Raw genomic sequence first — 17,500 nt, forward strand, 5'->3', positions numbered from 1 at the left:
GACAGGGGGTAAGGAGATGGTGGGGGGGGGGGACTCCCTAATGTAATGTCTCTAGGAGTGAAGCTATTGTAATTGATCAAACAGGGAAGTATCTTTATACTATAGTACTGAACCCCTCCCATAGCCCTCCCCTCCCCTCCCTCTAAATCCCTGCTCTACCATGGAGGTGAAGTGTGGCCTCTATGTCTGAATCTCACACGGGATTGCTGCATGGAAATCTGTTCAGAGCGGAAGAGTGGAACAGGATACTCCATCAAGACTGAGGCATCCGGCTGGCCTTGTACTGATGTGGCAGAACACACACAGCCAGTGAATCCAGCCCTGGGAACTAGAGGGTGATGGTGAATTGGTGACAGTGTGTGTGGTGAGAGAAAGTGTGTGTGTTTGTGTGTGACTGAGCATGGTTAGAGGCAGGAAAGCTGGGGGGGGGGGCACACTCTGGTTATTGCTTCCTTCCTCTCTCTCTCTCTCTCTCTCTCTCTCCTACTCCCTCCCCTCAACCTTTCTCTCTTTCTTCCCCCTCTCTCTCTCTCTCTCTCTCTCTCTCTCTCTCTCTCTCTCCCTCCCCCTCAACCTTTCTCTCTTTCTTCCCCCTCTCTCTCTCCTCTCTCTCTCTCTCTCTCCTCCCTCCCCCCCTCAACCTTTCTCTCTTTCTTCCCCCTCTTTCTCTCCCTCTCTCTCTCTCTCTCTCTCTCTCTCCCTCCCCCTCAACCTTTCTCTCTTTCTTTTTCCCCCTCTCTCTCTCCCTCTCTCTCTCTCTCTCTCTCTCTCTCTCTCTGTGTTGTATTGAACTGTAGGGAAAGTGGCTTTATTGTGGGGACGTCTCCGAGCGAAATGGGAACCATTTCCTCGGGGAACACATTATTATTGCAACGCATGTTGCAGTTGAAAGAGGGAAGCTCTGTGGGGAGGTAATAGTTGGTTTTTGTCATTTGTAGCCTCTGAAGTGGTCGTTAGAACACACAGACCGAGTTTATTACTCCAAAATCATTGGCTTTCACTGCAGACAATAACAGGGGATTTATTTAAGGAAACTGTAAGCCACAACCCTATTAGTCTAAATGTGATGCTTTGAAACTCATTTTATGGTGGACCTCAGTGTTGTCTGTGAATGAGATATCCATCAATCACTTAACTGCATAGGAATACATAGAACGTCTAAGTGACTAACTGCATGTACAGTATAGCAGGCGGAAGTCATTTTTACTATTAACGTCTATCCTTGTGAGGCCTCTTCAGGTCGAAGCCTGTTTGTTATGCTAGCTGAGCTACATGCTAACATCCCACAGCACATCCTGTGTGTGGCCTCATTAGCTAGACGACTCAAAATCACTTAAAAAAATTAAAATAACAACACAGGTTTATATTCGCAGACCTTGAAGGACGAAACCCAACACTTTTCCTCCATATGTAAACTAATTGTACATTGTAAACTAATTGTACATTGTAAACTAATTGTACATTGTAAACTAATTGTACATTGTAAACTAATTGTACATTGTAAACTAATTGTACATTGTAAACTAATTGTACATTGTAAACTAATTGCACATTGTAAACTAATTGTACATTGTAAACTAATTGTACATTGTAAACTAATTGCACATTGTAAACTAATTGTACATTGTAAACTAATTGCACATTGTAAACTAATTGCACATTGTAAACTAATTGCACATTGTAAACTAATTGCACATTGTAAACTAATTGTACATTGTAAACTAATTGTACATTGTAAACTAATTGCACATTGTAAACTAATTGCACATTGTAAACTAATTGCACATTGTAAACTAATTGCACATTGTAAACTAATTGCACATTGTAAACTAATTGCACATTGTAAACTAATTGTACATTGTAAACTAATTGTACATTGTAAACTAATTGTACATTGTAAACTAATTGCACATTGTAAACTAATTGTACATTGTAAACTAATTGTACATTGTAAACTAATTGCACATTGTAAACTAATTGTACATTGTAAACTAATTGCACATTGTAAACTAATTGCACATTGTAAACTAATTGCACATTGTAAACTAATTGTACATTGTAAACTAATTGCACATTGTAAACTAATTGTACATTGTAAACTAATTGCACATTGTAAACTAATTGTACATTGTAAACTAATTGCACATTGTAAACTAATTGCACATTGTAAACTAATTGCACATTGTAAACTAATTGCACATTGTAAACTAATTGCACATTGTAAACTAATTGTACATTGTAAACAAATTGTACATTGTAAACTAATTGCACATTGTAAACTAATTGCACATTGTAAACTAATTGCACATTGTAAACTAATTGCACATTGTAAACTAATTGCACATTGTAAACTAATTGCACATTGTAAACTAATTGTTGTAAACTAATTGTACATTGTAAACTAATTGTACATTGTAAACTAATTGTACATTGTAAACTAATTGTACATTGTAAACTAATTGTACATTGTAAACTAATTGTACATTGTAAACTAATTGTACATTGTAAACTAATTGTACATTGTAAACTAATTGTACATTGTAAACTAATTGTACATTGTAAACTAATTGTACATTGTAAACTAATTGTACATTGTAAACTAATTGTACATTGTAAACTAATTGTACATTGTAAACTAATTGTACATTGTAAACTAATTGTACATTGTAAACTAATTGTACATTGTAAACATTGTAAACTAATTGTACATTGTAAACTAATTGTACATTGTAAACTAATTGCACATTGTAAACTAATTGTACATTGTAAACTAATTGTACATTGTAAACTAATTGTACATTGTAAACTAATTGTACATTGTAAACTAATTGCACATTGTAAACTAATTGCACATTGTAAACTAATTGTACATTGTAAACTAATTGTACATTGTAAACTAATTGTACATTGTAAACTAATTGTACTTTGTAAACGAATTGTACATTGTAAACTAATTGTACATTGTAAACGAATTGTACATTGTAAACTAATTGTACATTGTAAACTAATTGTACATTGTAAACTAATTGCACATTGTAAACTAATTGTACATTGTAAACTAATTGTACATTGTAAACTAATTGTACATTGTAAACTAATTGTACATTGTAAACTAATTGTACATTGTAAACTAATTGTACATTGTAAACTAATTGTACATTGTAAACTAATTGTACATTGTAAACTAATTGCACATTGTAAACTAATTGTACATTGTAAACTAATTGTACATTGTAAACTAATTGTACATTGTAAACTAATTGTACATTGTAAACTAATTGTACATTGTAAACGAATGGGTGCGTAGGGATACAAGAAACATCAAAAGTCATCCTGCGGTCAGGTATCTCTCCTGTTCATTTAAATTCTTTGGTTTTGACTGTTGCGCGTCTCAGCAAGTTCTACCCAACGATGTTGTACATACTCATAATAATCTGATGTACAGTATGCATGTATGGCTCTAACTGATGTCTCTGCCCTGTGTGTTTGCCAGTGGAGTATGACAGAGATCTGTCGCCTCACAGAATGCACCACAAAGAGTTCAAGTTCAACCTGTCCCAGATCCCCGAGGGTGAGGCCGTCACAGCCTCCGAGTTACGCCTCTACAAGGAGTGTGCGAACCAAGTCGTCATCAACGAGACCCTCCTGCTCAGCGTCTACCAAGTGGTACAGGAGCACCCCAACAGGTAAGACACACTGCACACACACAGTCCAGTCCTTATATGTCAATCTGATGACAATAGAATCATCTCATCGGGCCCTTTTCACAGTTAAATAGCTTGCTGCATGCTATTGCTATATACATGGGTTTATATCAGGGCTAGCTTGTTGTACTGCTTTATAGTGTTGAAGTCATCCTATCACATTAATGGTATATACACTATAATACAAAGTATGTAGAAACCCCTTCAAATGAGTGGATTTGGCTATGTCAGGTGTATAACATCGAGCACTAAGCCATGCAATATCAATTGACAAACATTGGCAGTAGAATGGCCTTACTGAAGAGCTCAGTGACTTTCAACGTGGCACCGTCATAGGATGCCACCTTTCCAACAAGTCAGTTCATCGAATGTATTTCCCGGGTCAACTGTAAGTGCTGTTATTTTGAAGTGGAAACGTCTAGGAGCAACAACGGCTCAGTCGCGAAGTGGCAGGCCACACAAGCTCACAGAACGGGACCGCCAAGTGCTGAAGCGCGTAGCGCTTTCAAATTGTCTGTCCTCTGTTGCAACACTCACTACCGAGTTCCAAACTGAGTCTGGGAAGCAATGTCAGCACAATAATTGTTCATCTGGAGCCTCATGAAATGGGTTTCCATGGCCGAGCAGCTGCACACAAGCCTAAGATCACTATGTGCAGTGTCAAGAATCAGCTGCAGTGGTGTAAAGCTCACTGCCATTGGACTCTGGAGCAGTGGAAACGCGTTCTCTGGAGTGACTAATCACGCTTCACCATCTGTCAGTCCAATGGACGAATCTGGGTTTGGTGGATGCCAGGAGAATGCTACCTGCACCAATGAATAGTGCCAACTGTAAAGTTTGGTGGAGGAGGAATAATGGTCTGGGGATGTTTTTCATGGTTCGGGCTAGGCCCCTTAGTTCCAGTGAAGGACAATCTTAAACTAGATAATAGGAACACTGTGGACAATATTCAGCAAGTTGCATCCATGAAAAACAGAAATAAACACTTTTCCATAAACAAGGTCTAAATCATGTTTGATACACTCTGTAAGTAAAAAATGTTGCAGTACTGTTTAAACTAGATGATAGGAACACTGTGGACAATTTTCAGCATGTTGCAACCATGAAATACAGAAATAAACACTTTTCCATTAGCGCTGCATATTATGACATTCTAGACGATTCTGTGCTTCCAACTTTGTGGCAACAGTTTGGGGAAGGCCCTTTCCTGTTTCAGCATGACAATGCCCCCGTGCACAAAGAGAGGTCCACACAGAAATGGTTTGTTGAGATCGTTGTGGAAGAACTGGCCTTGCACAGAGCCCTGACCTCAACCCCATCAAACACCTTTCGGATGAATTGGAACGTAGACTGCGAGCCAGGCCTAATCGTCCAAAATCAGTGCCCGACCATACTAATGCTTTTGTGGCTGAAGTCCCCGGAGCAATGTTCCAACATCTAGTGGAAAGCCTTCCCAGAAGAGTGGAGGCTGTTATAGCAGCAAAAGGGGAACCATATTAATGCCCATGATTTTGGAATGAGATGTTTGACAAAAAGAGTCAACACACTTTTTTTGTAATGTTGGGAATTTGAGGTATATATATTGTGTTACTATTTTCTTTATTATATATATATATATTTTGTTCCTCATTTTCTTACTTTTTAACTCTGCATTTTTGGGAAAGGGCTCGTTAGTAAGCATTTCACGACAAAGTCTACACCTGTTTTATTCAGGGCAGGTGACAAATAAAATGTGATTGATTGATATATAGATGTATAGTATGTGTGAGTGCCGCTGAGGCAGAATCCTCCATAGAATCATATATAGAACAAAGACAGAACTCTGGAATCCTCTCAGCTTTCCACTTGGTTCAGTTTCTCCCAGTGATCTAACCTTGGGATGATATGGTTTAGATTCTCCCAGTGATCTAACACTGGGGAGATATGGTTCAGATTCTTCCAGTGATCTAACACTGGGATGATATGGTTCAGATTCTCCCAGTGATCTAACACTGGGATGATATGGTTCAGCTTCTCCCAGTGATCTAACACTGGGGAGATATGGTTCAGATTCTTCCAGTGATCTAACACTGGGATGATATGGTTTAGATTCTCCCAGTGATCTAACACTGGGATGATATGGTTCAGATTCTTCCAGTGATCTAACACTGGGATGATATGGTTCAGCTTCTCCCAGTGATCTGTCTAACACTGGGATGATATGGTTTAGCTTCTCTTAGTGATCTGTCTAACACTGGGATGATATGGTCCAGCTTCTCACAGGTATCTGTCTAACACTGGGATGATATGGTTCAGTTTCCTCCAGTGATCTAATACTGGGATGATATGGTTCAGATTCTCCCAGTGATCTAACACTGGGATGATATGGTTCAGCTTCTCCCAGTGATCTAACACTGGGATAATATGGTTTAGATTCTCCCAGTGATCTAACACTGGGATGATATGGTTCAGATTCTTCCAGTGATCTAACACTGGGATGATATGGTTCAGCTTCTCCCAGTGATCTGTCTAACACTGGGATGATATGGTTTAGCTTCTCTTAGTGATCTGTCTAACACTGGGATGATATGGTCCAGCTTCTCACAGGTATCTGTCTAACACTGGGATGATATGGTTCAGCTTCTCACAGTGATCTGTCTAATACTGGGATGATATGGTTCAGTTTCCTCCAGTGATCTGTCTAATACTGGGATGATATGGTTCAGTTTCCTCCAGTGATCTGTCTAATACTGGGATGATATGGTCCAGCTTCTCACAGGTATCTGTCTAACACTGGGATGATATGGTTCAGCTTCTCACAGTGATCTGTCTAATACTGGGATGATATGGTTCAGTTTCCTCCAGTGATCTGTCTAATACTGGGATGATATGGTTCAGCTTCTCTTAGTGATCTGTCTAATACTGGGATGATATGGTTCAGCTTCTCACAGTGATCTGTCTAATACTGGGATGATATGGTTCAGTTTCCTCCAGTGATCTGTCTAATACTGGGATGATATGGTTCAGCTTCTCTTAGTGATCTGTCTAACACTGGAATTATATGGTTCAGTTTCCTCCAGTGATCTGTCTAATACTGGGATGATATGGTTCAGCTTCTCCCAGTGATCTAACACTGGGATGATATGGTTCAGTTTCTCCCAGTGATCTAACACTGGGATGATATGGAGAAACAATTAGACGATACAATACCTGACAAGACTAAGTGAACCCTGAGATGTGATGTGAGACCATCCCAATCTCCTGCTACTCCGTCCTCCTAGTCAGTCCTGAGCTTGTCGAGATGAGGGATAATGCATACTGCTACTCCGTCCTCCTAGTCAGTCCTGAGCTTGTCGAGATGAGGGATAATGTATACCGCTAATCCGTCCTCCGACTCAGTCCTGAGCTTGTCGAGATGAGGGATAATGTATACTGCTACTCCGTCCTCCTAGACAGTCCTGAGCTTGTCGAGATGACGGATAATGTATACAGAGGAAAGTCTTAGCTACACGTACTTCTCCAGACATTGATTACACGGTAGCGTAGCTCTGGTTTTCTGCCATGTATTTTCTCTAGAATGAGGCATGACCACATTGCCTTACCAAAATAGCCTGAATTTAGAGTCCCAGCACCAAAACACGGTAAGCATTTACATGGTTTCTGCTGGGAGAGATATCCCACTCGGATACAACAGACAATAAAATCGCTGGATGGTATTGATATTTTGAAAACAGTATTCTTACGTTTGCTGTATATGTTTCTGGTCATTAACAAGTCTGTAATACCTCAATTCAATTAAAATCATAAAGACAATTGCTATTTTTAAAAAGTATTTTGCTGGATTCTTGTTTTCGTGAAAGCGTTTCTATGTCTATTTCTATATCTATGTCTATATCTATATCTATGTCTATATCATGAGGATCTTGTCTGCCACATTCTCTTCACGATAGGCGGTTTGTGCTCTGCTGCCCACAGGCAAAGACTTTTATTTTGCGAGATATTTGGAGATTAAAGGGGCCATATATATCCAATTACTGTATTATTGTAGGAGGAGGTTTACCTTTAGGCAAATTATAGCTTGGTTTGTGGGCTATCCGAGAACATCGCTTTGTGCTTTGTGCTTGCAAATCCAAATCCTAATCCTTGTGCAGCTTGCAAAACACATTTGCTGACAAACAGATTCATTTGTAAGTGGTTCAAGTCTTTGAAGTTGTAATTGCTTTGATTATAGCTCCCAATCTTTAATAAGTACACAGGGTATGGAAAGCTAGCAAGCAGGGCTGAACAGAGGTGCAACTGTACATAATTACCAAAATACATCTTCTGAAGTTCCATAAAAGCTACAAGATAGGCAAAAAAAATCCATGTACAAGGATACATTTGTGAGAGTAAAGTTTCTGGTAGTTATTCTTGAAGTCATGTATAACTTGCCTCTGAAATCTGAAGTCAGTAGAGAGTCTACAACCTCTGGGTTCTCCTTGTTTACAGTTTACCGGCTTCTGTTAGAACCCTCGGCTATAGTAATAGGCTGCAGAATTAGCTGTTGCATTTTATACTGCAGTATTCACTTGATTGAGGTGGTTTCTTTGGCGCTATGTGTTTGTTTCCTTACCAAATAACATTACTATATAATGTTATTGAACCTTATATATTGAACCTTGCATATGACGCTCGGCCATCGCTCATCCATATATTTATATATACATATTCTCATTCACTCAGATTGTTGTGTATTAGGTAGTTGTTGAGGAATTGTTAGATTACTTGTTAGATATTACTGAACTGTCAGAACTAGAAGCACAAGCATTTCGCTACACTCGCATTAACATCTGCTAACCATGTGTATGTGACCAATACAATTTGATTTGATTAGGTTCGAGCATTGGGCCAGTAACCAAAAGGTTGCTGGATTGAATCCCTGAGCTGACAAGGTACAAATCTGTCGTTGTGCCCCAAGAAACACGAGCAATGTATATTAGACCGGTGGAAATCTGTCCTTTGGTCTGATGAGACCAAATTTGAGATTTTTGGTTCCAACCAAAGCCTTGTCTTTGTGAGATGCAGAGTAGGTGAAGGGATGATCTCCGCATGTGTGGTTCCCACCATGAAGTATGGAGGAGTGGTGCTGGTGTGGGGGTGTTTTGCTCGTGAGACTGGGATTTATTTTGAATATAAGGCACACCAGCATGGCTACCACAGTATTCTGCAGCAATATGCCATCCCATCTGGTGTGCGCTTAGTGGGACTATCATTTGTTTTTCAACAGGACGATGACCCAACACACCTCCAGGCTGTGCAAGGGCTATTTGACCAAGAAGGAGAGTAATGGAGTGCTGCATCAGATGATCTGGCCTCCATGATCACCTGACCTCAACCCAATTGAGATGGTTTGGGATGAAAATGACCGCAGAGTGAAGGAAAAGCAGCCAACAAGTGCTCAGCATATGTGGGAACTCCTTCAAGACTGTTGGAAAAGCATTCCAGGTGAAGCTGGTTGAGAGAATGCCAAGAGTGCGCAAAGCTGTCATCAAGGCAAAGGGTGGCTACTTTGAAGAATCTCAAATATAAAATATATTTTGATTTGTTTAATACTTTTTTGGTTACTACGTGATTCCATATGTGTTATTTAATAGATTTGATATCTTCACTATTATGCTACAATGTAGAAAATAGTAAAAAATAAAGAGTAACCCTTCAATGAGTAGGTGTGTCCAAACTTTTGACTGGTAGTGTAGTTTCATGTCTCAAAAACACCCAATCTTTCAGTACCCAATTAACATGGTGTTCTTGAGAACTGTGTTGTTTACAAGTCTTCTCACCAGTCTCAAGCTAAATGTATGTTAGAACAGAACAAGCCATCGAAACAACAGCCAGATATGCTGCATTTTTAACAACATTAATTTGACAGGCCCAGCAAAGGAGATTTATTGGAACAAAAAACACCAAACGTTGACGTATGACCTATGACGTTATTCCAGTTCATTTAAGCAGTCAATTAGAGGCTTTACAGTAGGGCTTTAGTGCCACGGCCCCCTATACGGCTCTCGGATGGACCCCTTGCTGGTACACGGGTGTTAAAATGTCTGCCTCGATTCAGAATGACTCAGTACCGGCCCACAGAACCCAAGCTGCGCCCAACGTGTGAACTACCTGAGGGGGGCACTAGGAACGGCCTGGGGAGGGGGCACTGGGAACGGCCTCATATGGAAGCCCTCAAAAACTCTCTCATTAACGAGAAATAACGAGGGGCTGCCAATGCAGGACTGCAGGGGCATTCCCGGAACACCTGGGTGATTGTGGGGCTTTGATCTGCGGCCCTGGGAGGGGCCAGCGGACCCATGCTGTGTCATTACAGTAATGGGGACGGGATAGACCTCTTTCTCTCTCTCTCTCTCTCTCTCTCTCACACACTCACTCACTGACTCACTGACTCGGGTTGTGGTTCTCTTTTCCACCTGAGAACTAGCTACAGTTATAGGGAGGGGAGGGTAAGGTCGGGGAGGGGAGTAGTGGTGGGGTGATGTTACGAACCCAGCAGCGTTGCAGTTCTTGACACAAACTGGTGCACTTGGCACCTAATACCATGCCTGATTCAAAGGCACTTAAATATTTTGTCTTGCCCATTCACCCACTGAATGGCACACATACGCAATCAATTGTCTCAAGGCTTAAATATATATTTTTTAACCAGTCTCCTCCCCTTAATCTACACTGATTGAAGTGGATTTAACAAGTGACATCAATAAGGGGTCATAGCTTTCACCTGGATTCACCTGGTCAGTCTGTCATGAAATAAAACTGGTGTTCTTAATGTTTTGTCCACTCAGTGTAGGTTCATACAGTATAGGGATTAGAGAGGGATCATCTTCATGGTGTTTCGTGCCAAATGTAGGCTGTAAGAAAACATGAAAGTCTTACTGACATATACTCCAGTATCTGTTATGGTAGAGTACCAGTGTTTAATGTATACTTCTGTAAAGATGGGTAAGCTGCTGGCCCTCAGTCATGGCTGCTTGTTGTGACTGTGCCCCCAGGGAGGCGGACCTGTTCTTGCTGGAGTCTCGCAGGCTGTGGGCAGCCGAGGAGGGCTGGCTGGAGTTTGACATCCTGGCCACCAGTAACTTGTGGGTGATGAGTCCTCACTACAACCTGGGCCTCCAGATCAGAGTGGAGACCAGCAGCGGTGAGCACCATGCTAACAGCTAACATTAGAAATATGTTGCTAACGGCTAACTTTGCAAACATGCTAACAGCTAACATTAGAAATATGTTGCTAACGGCTAACTGCAAACATGCTAACAGCTAACTTTGGAAACATGCTAACTAAACAGTGGGGCTTTTTTAAGGCTTGTCACAATGCTGAAATGGAAAGGTTGATATGTTTGCAAGTCAACTATTTGATACATAATGGACACTAAACATCTATCAAAGGACAAATGCAGAAATATTTCACAAGAATATATCAATAGGGTGTATGATACTCTCCCTTGTAGGCTATGTTTAGTAAACTGTAGCACATTCAGTATTGTCCAAGTGATTGACGACTCTTCTCTTCTGTGGAACAGGGCGGAGCATCAGCTCCAAGGAGGCGGGACTAGTGGGGCGTGACGGAGGGCTGGAGAAGCAACCCTTCATGGTGGCCTTCTTTAAAGTCAGCGAGGTGCACATCCGCACCGCCCGCTCCACCAACAAGCGCAACAAGAACCGCAACCGCCCTACGCAGCCCCAGGAAGGAGGCTCCAGGGGCCCCAGCCCAGCAGGTGTGTCCATAGTCTGTTCAACACCCAGTTAAACCCTTTTATGATGAATGTGTAACCAGGCCAGTTCATCACAGCTCCGTAGTGTAAAAAGGGTGTACCGGTGTGTGAATTTTTGCTCAATTCAGTATTGGAAAGTTTCGGATGTGTTCATGTTTATTACCGTAAGAACATCAATCAAACCCAACCACAACAAACAACTGCCCCACAACATCACAAAATCAAACCCCACAACATCGCAGCCCACAACATCACAACGTCACACAGAGCACATCATCACAACCTCAAAACATCACACCGAGCCCATTACAATATCCAAACACCTCCAAGCCGAGCAGGGAAGCTCTCGCTGCCCTGGGTTTCAGTGTAATGTGGTGAGGTGTGCTGTCATTGATGGGGACATCGGTGGCAGCTCTCCAAATGAGAAACAGAATGAGAGACAGAGAGCGAGAGAAACTATCGCTAGATGCATGAACTCATCATTCGAGAGTACACTTTATAGTACCTGCCCTCAGCCCCTCTCCCCCCTCCGTACTTAGCGGCTGCTGTTATGAACAGGTCAATTCAACTAGGCTCTAATCCAGCTACCAATTCTGCCTTCACCCCTGGCCGTTTCATAACATTAGCATAATGTTAGCCTTTGCCGAACATAAAGCTGTCCTTGTGAGGGAGGATCCCAGTGATTTTACAGCAGGAAGAGCTGCGGTTTCAGAGGGCTTTGTGGCTAATATCTGCTGGATCCCAGCCCTAATTTGATGGATGAGGCCCGGGCTAACATTAAGCCTTCATGGCCAGGGTCACGGGGTCAGCTACTCAGCTTCTTAACCGTTGACGTTACAATAGCAGCTCAAGTGATTTCCCTCACCTCCTCGGTTTCACCTCATCTGTTTTGAAGGCGATAACATCTAAAGGCTAGAGGTGTTGTTGGATGATGCCAATCAGGAGCTCTACAGTTTCTTCCTTTCCCCCAACACAACATACTGTGGGAAGTTGGTTCAGCTTTATTTACCAGGATAGTCCTCTTAGCAACAATCACTGTTTCCCTGGGAACCTGAAGTTATGAGTTTGTGGTTCCATCTCTGTACATATGTATGTACATACAGACTACAGTTCATCACACACACCATCCATTCTTATTGTAGCCTGTAAGGAATGTGATTCGAGTTCTAGTACATAATAACCATGGTCTTCTCAGTTGTGCAGTGTCCATTAGATAAAAACCTTCAGAACAGAGCAGACCAAAGCAGAACAGACCAGAGCAGAACAGAACAGAGCAGAACAGAGCAGAACAGAACAGAGCAGAACAGAACAGAGCAGAGCAGAACAGCAGAATAGAACAGAGCAGAATAGAACAGAGCAGAATAGAACAGAGCAGAATAGAATAGAACAGAGCAGAATAGAACAGAGCAGAATAGAACAGAACAGAATAGAACAGAGCAGAATAGAACAGAGCAGAATAGAACAGAACAGAATAGAACAGAGCAGAATAGAACAGAACAGAACAGAGCAGAATAGAACAGAACAGAACAGAGCATAATAGAACAAAGAAGAACAGAACAGAATAGAATAGAACAGAGAATAATAGAACAGAACAGAATATAACAGAGCATAATAGAGCAGAATAAAACAGAGAATAATAGAGCAGAATAGAGCAGAACTGAACACAGCAGAGCAGAATAGAACAGAACAGAACAGATGAGAATAGAACAGAGCAGAATAGAACAGAGCAGAATAGAACAGAACAGAGAAGACTAGAACAGAATAGAATAGAACAGACAGAATAGAACAGAGAAGAATAGAACAGAGCAGAATAGAACAGGACAGAATAGAACAGAGCAGAATAGAACAGAGCAGAATAGAACAGGACAGAATAGAACAGAACAGAGAAGACTAGAACAGAATAGAATAGAACAGACAGAATAGAACAGAGAAGAATAGAACAGAGCAGAATAGAACAGGACAGAATAGAACAGAGCAGAATAGAACAGAGCAGAATAGAACAGGACAGAATAGAACAGAGCAGAATAGAACAGGACAGAATAGAACAGAACAGAGAAGACTAGAACAGAATAGAATAGAACAGACAGAATAGAACAGAGAAGACTAGAACAGAGCAGAATAGAACAGGACAGAATAGAACAGAGCAGAATAGAACAGAGCAGAATAGAACAGAGCAGAATAGAACAGAGCAGAATAGAACAGGGCAGAATAGAACAGAGCAGAATAGAACAGAGCAGAATAGAACAGGACAGAATAGAACAGGACAGAATAGAACAGAGAAGAATAGAACAGAGCAGAATAGAACAGGACAGAATAGAACAGAGCAGAATAGAACAGAGCAGAATAGAACAGGACAGAATAGAACAGAACAGAGAAGACTAGAACAGAATAGAATAGAACAGACAGAATAGAACAGAGAAGAATAGAACAGAGCAGAATAGAACAGGACAGAATAGAACAGAGCAGAATAGAACAGAATAGAATAGAACAGACAGAATAGAACAGAGAAGACTAGAACAGAGCAGAATAGAACAGGACAGAATAGAACAGAGCAGAATAGAACAGGACAGAATAGAACAGGACAGAATAGAACAGAGCAGAATAGAACAGAACAGAGAAGAATAGAACAGAATAGAACAGACAGAATAGAACAGAGAAGAATAGAACAAAAAAGAGCAGAGCAGAATAGAACAGAACTGCCTCCCAGGCCCAGACCAGTCTGCTGGTGCTCCAGTTTATGAGGACAATCTGTTTAACCAATGTGTCCTAAAGGATTGGACTTTATGTAACCCAAAACATCAATCCCTCTCGGCCTCGCCACTTGGGATGTCTGGAGTGTAAATATTTAGATCCTGCGCAGGAAGTTGCGAGGCCCTTGCGACAGCAGCAGCGTCCATCGCCGTGGTTATGATGAGGCGGACTTATGAGGCATATGGTTCCAATACCTCATCACTCACTCACTTCACAGGCGCTGAGGAAGAGAGGAAGGATGAATGGATGGATGGATGAATGGATGGATGAAGCATCCTTCTTCTGTGCTGCTCTGAGAGAGAAACAAATAGGGACAGTGCTTCATTGTTTAGCATCTGTTGGGACCAACATTGTCCCTTCTTTACAGTTTACAATTCACATCAATAAATCAATGTAGCATAGCCACCAGAATATAGTATGCGTCAGAATACAACACGCCCACAGACAAGTCAGAGGCTCACACTATCATACCACATACCCACAATACATTGCTTCATTCTAAGTGGCATGCAAGTATGGATATTGGAACATAACCATGGTCTCATGGTATACAGGTAACTGCCAAAATAAAATAAACACTTTAGTAAATGAGGGATACATTTAGGGTCATTCTTAGGGTCATGTATAAAACGCCCAGTTACCCACTATTCTGGCTACCATGGCTAGAAGAAGAGATCTCAGGGACTTTTAATTTTTTAATTTTTTAAAAATTGAACCTTTAATTTAACTTGGCATGTCAGTTAAGAACAAACTATTATTTACAATGAAGGTCTACCCCAGCCAAACCCAGACGGTGCTGGGTCAATTGTGCATTGCCCTATGGGACTCCCAATCATGGCCAGATGTGATACAGGCTGGATTCGAACCAGGGACTGTAGTGAAAGAGGGGTCTCAAAGGAGCATAGGGGGTTTAAGTGTGTGTGTAGGTCACCAGATCTCAACCCAATTGAACCTTTATGGGAGATTCTTGAGCGGCGCATGAGACAGTGTTTTCCACCACCGTCAACAAAACACCAAAATTATAGAAATTCTCGTGGAATAATGGTGTCACATCCCTCCAGTTGAATTCCAGACACTTGTAGAATCTATGCCAAGGTCCATTGAAGCTGTTCTGGCTCATGGTGGCCCAACGCCCTATTAAAACACTTTATGTTGGTGATTCCTTTAGTTTGGCAGTTAAAACCTCTTTGGGATGATGCGAATTTTCGCAGCTTTTTGTTAAAAATCGCGCAACATTTCAGCGCCCTGCTACTCATTCCAGGAATATAGTATATGCATATGATTAGTATGTGTGGATAGAAAACACTCAGACGTTTCTAAAACTGTTTAAATCACGGCTGTGACTATAACAGAACGTCTGTTTCATCGAAAAGCGCAGGAAAATCTGATCACTGGAGATGGAAAAAAAAATATCCATGCGCCACTCCCATGAATTGTTAAAGGTGAACCGTAATATATGGGGCCGAGCTTGCAGTACCTACAGCTTCCACAGGATGTATAGAGTCTCCTCATTTGAATCTGAATTGATTCTTGGTAGATCCGACCAAAGGGAACCGATTCTCTCCGACCACCGACCCGAGGCATTGTCTGTATTTTTTTCCGGACATTTTCCACACGGCAGGCTATCGAATTTACATCGCCCACTGATGATTTTTATAGCTTATTGACGTGTAGTAATACCTAAAGTTGCATTAGAAAGGTATTTCGAAGTGTTTTGTGAAAGTTTATCGTCGACTTTTTAACTTTTAAAAAATGACGTTACGTTATGAAACGCTATTTTTTTCCGTTTATCACACAGTCTTCATAGATCGATATCTAGGCTATATATGGACCGATTTAATCCAAAAAAAGACCCAGTATTGATTATGGGACATCAAGGAGTGCCAAGAAAGAAGATGGTCAAAGGTAATGAATGTTTTATATTTTATTGTGCGGTTTGTGTAGCGCCGACTACGCTAATTATTTTTGTTTACATCCTCTACGGGTCTTTTGGGGTGTTACATGCTATCAGATAATAGCTTCTCATGCTTTCGCCGAAAAGCATTTTACAAATCTGACTCGGTGGCTAGATTCACAACGAGTGTAGCTTTAATTCAATACCTTGCTTGTGTGTTTTAATGAAAGTTTGAATTTTAACGAAAAACGATCAGTGACGCTCTAAAATATCCGCTGATTTGATCCCCACAAGGGAACATCCTCCCTAACAAGTTTTAACTGCGTCCTCTTGGCATTAGTTGCCCTAGAATAACACAAGCAGAACATACTGTACAACCTGCCTTGCTTTGAGAGGGGAAACGTTTTGTACTGTACTGGAAACGAGACAGAAGAAGAACAATACGATACCTTTAAAGATCATTTGGGGTTTGGGGCTTAATGGAATCCGGGCTTGACCTTTTAACGACAATCCAAGAGGAGAATCACTGCAGGCTAGCCACTCCTGGCCTCAGACCTGTCATTACCCAGCCCAGTCATTAGCCACTCGCTAAAAGACTGACAAAGTTAACATTATTGCTTAAAGAATTCTAATAACATGGCGCTGTCCAGCTGTGTGTTTTCATGTCAGGGTCTCCTCCTCCAGTCTCTCCTTTGTTGACTGTTGGTGTAATTAGACATCGGCAAGCTCCGCAGAGGGTTTAATAACCTCCCTGATGAAAGACAGGAAGAAAGATAGACTTCAGTGGAAGAGGGAGAGAGGGAGAGAGAGGGAGGGAGAGAGAGAGAGAGAGAGAGAGAGGGAGAGAGAGAGAGGTTCGCCCACTGATGACACAGACAGACAACAGGGAAATTCTCTTTTAAGTCTTCATGGGAGTATGGAGAGGCTGACCCATTCTCTCTCTCTCTCTCTCTCTCTTTGGGAAGACCCTGATCTTTTGGGAATGCCACGGCCTATTAGCCTCGCCACAGGAACAGTGGCTTGCGTAATTGCTACTGTGAAAAGTAGCCGTTTTTAAAAAGGCTTCTGGGTTTTTTTTTTCCTTGAGAAAGTTTCGTGAATAAACTGTGGAACTACTGTATGCGGTTGCAGAGATTAAGGCTTTTGGTGGAAGGAACCCATTTAATGTTGCACATGTGCTTTACTTGCCTCCCGGCAACAGTTGTAATTTGCTCCATTGACTTCTATAATTCTGGAATAACAAGGGATAAAGGTTATTTATGGATTTTTCCCTTGTCAAAACTGTTAACCCAACCTCCGCGCCCCTGTGGAAATCTAATTAGCATAATAAAACAACCGCCATCAACATCCGTCTGTTTAAGCTAGAGAGATCTGTATCGCTTTGCATGGGCTGCGTCTCAATCTACCACGTCCAC

General features: G+C 41.3%; 1 protein-coding gene across 1 annotated transcript in view; it reads left to right on the forward strand.

The window, feature by feature from the left end:
• Positions 1 to 17,500, forward strand: part of LOC112215293 (bone morphogenetic protein 7-like) — a 55,816-nt gene that overhangs the window by 30,751 nt on the left and 7,565 nt on the right. Inside the window, exons 2-4 of the mRNA XM_024374214.2 lie at positions 3,494 to 3,686; positions 10,718 to 10,866; positions 11,249 to 11,443. Coding sequence (XP_024229982.2) covers positions 3,494 to 3,686; positions 10,718 to 10,866; positions 11,249 to 11,443 — 537 coding nt within the window. The remainder of the gene's footprint in view (positions 1 to 3,493; positions 3,687 to 10,717; positions 10,867 to 11,248; positions 11,444 to 17,500) is intronic.

Source organism: Oncorhynchus tshawytscha, linkage group LG16 (assembly GCF_018296145.1).
Source record: "Oncorhynchus tshawytscha isolate Ot180627B linkage group LG16, Otsh_v2.0, whole genome shotgun sequence".
In the NCBI taxonomy this organism is placed as follows: Eukaryota; Metazoa; Chordata; class Actinopteri; order Salmoniformes; family Salmonidae; genus Oncorhynchus; species Oncorhynchus tshawytscha.